The sequence below is a fragment of the Adiantum capillus-veneris genome, chromosome 30 (genome assembly GCF_014529385.1).
Source record: "Adiantum capillus-veneris isolate H3 chromosome 30, ASM1452938v2, whole genome shotgun sequence".
In the NCBI taxonomy this organism is placed as follows: Eukaryota; Viridiplantae; Streptophyta; class Polypodiopsida; order Polypodiales; family Pteridaceae; genus Adiantum; species Adiantum capillus-veneris.
The window spans coordinates 1,262,546-1,270,241 of NC_140960.1; the positions used below are offsets into that span (position 1 = coordinate 1,262,546).

The following is a 7,696-nucleotide window of genomic DNA, read 5'->3' on the forward strand; positions in this document are numbered from 1 at the left end:
TTCAGAGACTCGTAGCTATGCCAAATCATTAGATCAAGCTTGCGGTAAGGAAAGAGACACACATTTGAGACTTAGGTAGGAGCAGGTTTAGACTTGGGTTTTTCGAGAGATTAGCTATCTCTTATAGCCTCCATGCACTAGTTGAGTCAGCTACATCCCATGGATTGACAATTTTTATGTATGTGGTTCTCGTTTTGCTAGCATCTACATGGTGAGGTTTGGCAGTCGGCCGACAGTTTGTGGGTGATAGGCCAATGAGAAATTTAACCTTGTATCTAGATTCTCAAAGAGACCCTTCCCAAAATTAATGGTCATTCTAGGATCTCTGTCTGACACTATGGATGTTGGCAAGCCATGGTACTTGAAAATCTGAGATGTGAAGATAGTTGCCATTGGATGTGCCTTCATAGTCTTTTTGACAGGTATAAAATGTGCTTGTTTGCTAAACTTGTCGACTATTGTCCATATTCATGTATTCCCATGGATAGACTTGGGCAATCCAAAGATAAAATCCATGGATATTCTCTCCCATGGTGAATTAGGAATTGGCGATGGCTGAAGCAATCCAGGTTGCTTCCCTCTATCATACTCCATCTTTTGACACACTACACATTTTGAAACATACTCTTGTATGTCTACTTTCATAGTGGGCCAATAGAAGTAGGTCTCTACTCCTCGAAGAGTACGTTAAATCCCTCTATGCCCCGCATAAGGAGGAGCATGGGATTCATACATTACTTTCTCACAAAGCAAGATAGTAACACATACCTTATTGCCATAGAGGAGGTAACCATCCTACAAGGTGAATGGCTCCTCTTTTTTCCCTAAGGCAAGGGTTGAAATGGCATCCTTGAGATCGGGGTCAATAGCATACTCATCTATCATGAAAAATAGATCATTGTGAGCTGCTAAAGACACCACAATTGCCCTTGGTCATTGTGATTATGCATCAGCCACTTGATTGTGCTTGCCAACAATGTGAGCAATATGAAAGTTAAATTGTGAAAGAAAATTTTCCACCTCATTTGTTCGTCGGAAAGCTTGGTTTGCGTCATGAAGTATTTAAGACTTTGGTGATCCGTTCGTAGGATGAATGGAGTCCCCAAAAGATAATGCTTCCATGTGTCAAGGGCATGTAGAATAGCTATTACTCCTTTTCATATATGCCCAATACTTGCTCATCGAAATTGAGTCTTTGACTCTTGTATGCTATGGCATGCCCTTCTTGAAGTAAGACTACTCCAAGGCAATCTCCACAAGCATCACATTGGACCTCAAATGGTTTTGAAAGATCCGGTAGTGTAAGCACAGGTTGAGAGGTAAGCTTCTCTTTGAGCTTCTCAAAAGCATTTTTCTCTTTTGCAGTCCATGTATACTTAATGTTCTTTTTTGTTAAGTCATGTAATGGTCCTGCTATTTGCAAGAATTTTTCTATGAAGCGTCTATAGTATACACACATATCAATAAAGCTTCGTAGCTCATGTAGATTCCTTGGATTAGGCCATCCTTGTATTACCTCTAGCTTAGTTGGATCCATATGGATGCCATTTTGAGAGATAATATGGCCTCTCTTGCAAGAAAAATTCACTCCTCTTTTGATTAATGAAAAGTTTATTCTCTCTCAAAACTTGAAAGATTACCTGGAGATGTTGCTTATGCTCCTCAAGAGAATTGGAGTAGATGATGATATCATCAAAAAATACTCTAGTAAACTTGCGGTAGGGCCTAATTTTTTTCTCCATTCAATGATTGAATGTGGCCGTAGTTTCCATGGGCTTAGAAATCCTCCTAGCCCCTTGTTGGAAATTAATTAATGAAGCGACCATAATATGGTGGATAACTTCAGTGATGGTCCTAGGCCTTTGAGAGTTGACATACTCGGCCATGTCTTCAGGTAGCCTAGCACAAAACTGCTGTTTTTGTTCTCCAAAGTCTACTTTTGGTAGACTGTAGCTTTGAGATTTAAATCCCCAAACTTGTCTACATACTTGTGGATAGATTGTTTGGGAGATAGCTTCAAGCTTTGCCATTTGGTAAGGACTTTGTCTTTTGGAATCGCTTGCAAGAAACCGCTTCATTATGGAAACCCTTAGAGTTTTCCATGTGTTTGGAGCTTCGCCATTACCTCATAGACTAGCCCACCATTGTTTATCAGACTTTTGGAAATGCATAGCTACATATCATAGCTTAGAGGACTCCATGAAGTCCTCATCCCCAAAGGCCGCATCAAATTGATGGATAAAGGCCAAGACTTTGTCCGTGGCGCCAAAAGTGCCATCATAGGTGAGAAAAGAGATGTTCTTTCTTCCCTCTTTGAATTTCTTAAGCTTGTAGGACCTTTTTCAAGTAGCATAGGACTTCTGATGTCCTCTCCTGTTGAACTCATTAGGAGATAAGCCGTTGCTTTCATCGGAAAATGATGAAGATGGAGAAGAGGGTGACCTCTTTCTCTCCTTTTTCTTCTTTTGATTTCTCTCTTCCTTTTCGGAATTACAAGGAGAAGGACTACATGATTACCTTTTCCTCTTAGGAGGCATTGGAGATCAACGAGACCGTCCTCTTCACGGAGCCACATCTTCTGAAGGGTTTAGAGATTCACTTCTTTCTCTTTCGTATGATTCCTCCTCTTCTCTCACCGGAGAGTCTTCTTGTGGGAGTCTCAACAAGAGGCCTCCTAAGCTCTCTCTCTTCTTGGGGAGTTTGGAGAATCCCATGGGTGCGAAGTTGTCATTAGGATTTCATCAAAAGACTCTATAAGGGGCCATCTTCTCATCATACTTTTGTCACATCTCTCTCTCTCTCTCTCTCTCCCCCCCCCCCCCCCCCCCAAAAGAGTGGCCCGTACTACCAAAGGCCATTTGGCCCCTTCTCAGGACCTACTAAAATTTGGTAAAATTGGGTTCATATTCGGAAACGCCTGTAGACTGGTTTTTGTAGGGTTTTTGCATGCCATGGAGGCTGCTGCACCTATGAACTAAGCTTGTTGAGTCAGAGTGTTACTCGTCGAGCATCGGAAAAGTGCCTCAGAGAAGCTGAGCCGAGCTGTTGGCGAAGGCGTGCTTACGGTCGAGGTAAGCTCCCTCTCGCATCTTATTCTTTCTACTTGTCGCAGATTTCAGCTCAATAGCACCGATAGACCGCTCTTTCAAGGTCTAGTGCTGGCGCCCACATTTGCCATTGAGCAGTTTGGGCAGGGGCGAGACTCTCTACTGCTGGATCTCATGGCATGTGAAAACTGTCTTTGCCTGCAAATTTTTCTAATGCAGATAGCGGGAAGAGAATTTTGCTTACAGAGATGAGACCCCTTCGTCCATGCCAGCGTTGCGCTAAATGGCCATCTTGAAATTGAAGTTGTTCGGCTCAATGCTTTTGGCAATGTTGTTATGAAGTGCAGAATGTTCCAGCTATTTTGAGCCATGCAAGTTGGGCAAGAACCCTGTGATTGGTGGAGAAAAAAAATGCAGTGAAAAAAAGCATTGTACACAGTTATAGAATCATGCTCGCAAGCCCTAGCCTGTGCGACAAAGGCAGATGGGATTTTTATTGCAATTGCATCCTGAGGCACATGGAGCCAGATGACAGGTGATGCCAAGCAAAGCTTGGAAGAAATTGGTTCAGCATGTGACAGCCAACTTGCAAGGGAGATTTCTGTTTGGTAGAATGCTCAAGCACAAAGCCATATTTGAGTAGTTAGTTGGTTCTGCATCGAATCGTATAACAAGACACAGGTTTCAGCTGTAGTTTACACATGGAAGCAGAGTAGCATGCGAAGCTGATGGACATTTTAGTTATGATAAGCTCTCTTAGTAGATGGTTGCGGTGGTTATTTTTCTCTAGAATGTTTGCGTTTTGAGCTCTTTTTTGGTAGTTGTTTGGCGGACGGCCTCCGAGGATGTCACACAGATATTGAAGGAAAGCTTCCTGAAAGCAAATGTGTGTTGAAACTGTTGAATCTGTGTGTAGATAGCTCCTTTATCGTGCCTGTCCTTTTCGGAAGCATCCAAGAGGAAAGTTGAACTTTTTTTTTCTTTGCGTATGGGTTATGATAATTCCGTTAGTCTTGTGGAAGTCTCTTTCTAAGGCTCTTCTGATGGGACATCAGTTATATTACTAACTGCTGTGCCTGAGCTTCTCATCTGTGTCTTGCAGCACAGTAGAATCCTCTTTGAAATGTTTGGCATAAATTATTTTGTCATCGTGTTGATTCTATCACTAATGCAGCCCTTAATGTTGGGCAATCAGGAATTATGCGGCATTCACATAGGAGGGTTGAACAGGCAATGAGAAACAGGGACTTTCAAGCTTCTTCACCGTCAAATAATACTGCCAGTGCGAGGGCATTTGCTCATAATGACTTTAGTGATGAAGATCAGGACTATGCAGAAAGGAGTCCTGTTAACGGTGTTTTACCTTACGTTGATGCCATTAAGCTGAATTGGAAGTGGTCTGCTGATTCCGAGGTTGCAGACCCTGCGCTTGGGGAAGTAAGCCAGCGCCCTGTAGTGGTTAAAGAGCGCTCTGTCTTTATTGGCTGCATACCTGATGGCATTGAGGACATTGGGGAGATTTTGCAGAGTCTAATGGAGACTTTCCTTGAAAGATTTGATTTTGCGCCTTTTGAATTGAGTCAGGTACAGATGGTTAGACTGGTGAAGGACTTTGCGTTTCTGGAATTGGCAGCAGACAAAGTTGCTCAAATTGTTTTGGCTGCCAATCAGCTTGATGTGTTTGAATGGGGATTTAATGGATGCCATTTCAATATTGAAGGCTGTAATGGGACATTTACCTCTGTCAAGCCTCTGTATGAGTATATTCCATTGAAACCAGCTAGAGTTATCTTTGTTGGCAATATACCTCAGACTTGTTGGCAAACAGACTATCTGGAAGAGGTCTTTACCAAAATTTTGTGGGGCTCCGATGGGCAGTCCGATTTGAAGCCTGTTGTGGCTGCTTACCTTCTCCCTGACTCTGCTGATGCTTATGTTGAACTGGCTTCTGAGTTTGTTGCTGATGCACTCATATATAAATGCACCAAGAATGATCAATTGCTAAAGGAGATTGGGGAGGAAGTTTTTATCTGCCGTGATATCAATTCCCCTCCAATGATGTCAAGACACAAAGTGGAGGTTTGTCCACAAAGATCCCTGTTTATTGGTATTTCTGCGCGTGATGAATATTTCAAGATTGACTGTGTCAGGAAAGTGTTTGATGAAATTCTACCTCTCATTTCAAGGAAGACAAATCGGGGTGCTTATCTTGAGTATATATCTATCCAGCCAGGAAAGGATTATGCCTTTTTCCAGTTCAATTCAGAGATTGTAGCAGATGCTATAATGGATGAGTATGTTGAGAGTACTCAGCTCTTTGTCTGCAAAAACAGCCTTGTCACTTACATTATTTTGAGGCTGCCAGAGTATGTTCGCCCTGGAGCTAGGTATCGTCAGGCAGTCAATCAGAGAAGACTCACTGGCCAGCCAGACTCACGGTTTGACAGGCAGCAGAAAGGGGCTTTTCACACTAGTGCCGATAAAAGGCAGTTTTCCGGAGGTCCACGACTGAGGAATAGTGGAGGAGATCATTCTGGGGCTCTGGTCCAATTGCCCAGGAAGTATGGCGATGAGCCTGCAAAGAAAGCTGATTGTGTGATGTCCATTGGTGCATCACTACCTCCTATTGCAATTTGGAATGGGCCAGGAGCTACATCAGCCGATCCTGAGTCACTTATTGTTATTGAGGGTATACCTAAAGGGTTCAATTACAAACTTCTCCGAGGAGCTCTGAATGAACTGTTTGAGAGGACTCTTGCACAGACTGGTTTGCTTGACGTTGGCATGCTGATTTTGGGTTATCTTGACCGGGATGAAGACTTTGATCTTGTGGGATGCTTGCCAAGTGCTGAGTTTGTACATGCTTTATTGTCTGTCCGAAAGGTTTTTATTGTATGTGGACATGAGATCAGATTACTGCCAAAAGAAGGGAGGAGAAACTCCAATGGTAGACAAAAAATTGCTGCTGCACCTTGGGGCCAAGAGGAGTTTGGCTCTGATGATGAAGAGGCCGTGTTTGATAGAGGTTCTTTTCGCAACGGGGATGAAAATGAATGGAATGGCAATGAGGTCCCTCGTGATCGCAAGAGGGGATACCCGGATAGTGCAAATGCTTATGACATGACAGTGAGGGGCACAAACATGAAACGCAGGTTTTCAAATGCTGGCACAGATGAATGGTATCACAGTCAAGGGTTGAGAAGCATGTCACCCTTGCCAAAGGAGGAGTTCCGTAATCAGGAGAGGGACAGAGATTGGAACAGCCACAATTCTGGTAGAGCAATGGGAGGGACACAATGGCAAGATGGTAATCCTCGGGGCAATGCACCCTATGGCTACAAGGATACTGGATTTGCGAATGTCGAGAACAGAGGTTTCATTCGCAATCAAAGTGGAGGAAGAAACTTTAGAAGGGGGGGTTTCAGGAGGTTCAATTAGTGGCTGCATGCTTCATAGGCTATCGTCATCATGCAGTCGATGGTTGCTTGAGTGCTTTAGCAAGGTTTCTAGCTTTGAAAAGGTGCAGTGTAACCTGCCAGTAATGGCTCATGCAGTGCAGGCACATGAACATGCGGATACCAGACAGGTTATGTTGTAATGTAATTCTTGCTTATGTCATTTTGGACTTTTTACTCTCAGCTGCTAACCAACTACAGTGCAGGTAATTAGATTTTCTTAATACAGATCTAAACAGCCCCAGGTAGCAAATGTGGAGGATGCTAATATGGGAGCTGGCCCTATGAGCAGCTTACAGAGTTGGTGATGTTGGTACGGGTTTCTGTGCCTTGTGCCAATTCCTATGTGGGTGCTTCATGGTTTGTGCATGTGGTAGATAGGACGAGTGTTTAGTGAGAAGAGGTGTGCAGCCAGGAAACAATTTGAAGCAGAATGTCATTTACTTTGGGTACTGTACTTGATGTATATATTCATGGCTAATGTTATTGGCAATCTGTCCGTTCCTTTTACAGATTTTAATGAGGACATGCTCAGCTTAAGAGTCATTTTGATTTGATAATTGTGTCGGATACAACATGCATCATTGGAGTAAAAGATGCCTGCTCAGGTGGAGGCTTATGTGCTTGTGTAAACTTGAAAGGTTTCCAGGCCTTTATGATGCATTTGTTTGTTGGTAACTTTTTCCTTTTTAATTGGTTGGTTAAGGAGCACCATTCTCACTATGACATTTGTCCAGACGAGCTGATTGTTGGCACATGATATAGCTCTGTTCCCGAGCAGAGAGCAATAGCTGTCATGTGCGAAACGTTTAGAGTTCATTATGCATTGTCGAAATGCAGTTGCACCTCAGTTTTGTAATGAAGTTGCACCTCATGAGTTCATTAGCTTGCACCTCAGTTTTGTAATGAAGGTGGCCTCAGTGTTTTGTCATTGTAGCTTGGCACCATAGTGGGTGAAGCATGATTGCCATTCTAGCTTGTCACCATTGTGGGTGAAGCATGATTGTGCACGCAAAGCTCTTTTGTGGTATTGAGCTCTTGCTTGCCCTTAGCAATTCCAATCCAGAGTTGCACGGAGGCCCAGCATACGTTGTTGATTTTCCATGCGACTAACACCATTCAATTTCATCGAAGTAAGGGGTGGGGGGACCGTGCAGTGCCCCGGGGGGGGTGGTGTGTGGGGGGTGGTTGTTT

The 7,696-nt window shown here is 43.4% G+C and overlaps 1 protein-coding gene across 2 annotated transcripts; it reads left to right on the plus strand.

Moving 5' to 3' along the window:
• Nucleotides 1-2,873: 2,873 nt before the first annotated feature.
• Nucleotides 2,874-7,028, plus strand: LOC147417426 (uncharacterized). Of its 2 annotated transcripts, none has more exons than XM_086506598.1 (2): nucleotides 2,874-3,071; nucleotides 3,267-7,028. In XM_086506598.1, exon 2 carries the CDS (start codon nucleotides 4,248-4,250, stop codon nucleotides 6,483-6,485), a length of 2,238 nt encoding a protein of 745 aa, XP_086362724.1. In that variant the 5' UTR covers nucleotides 2,874-3,071; nucleotides 3,267-4,247; the 3' UTR covers nucleotides 6,486-7,028. The 2 variants fall into 2 exon arrangements, with proteins under 2 accessions (XP_086362724.1, XP_086362723.1); XM_086506597.1 differs by having other exon boundaries at nucleotides 4,243-7,028.
• Nucleotides 7,029-7,696: the final 668 nt, after the last annotated feature.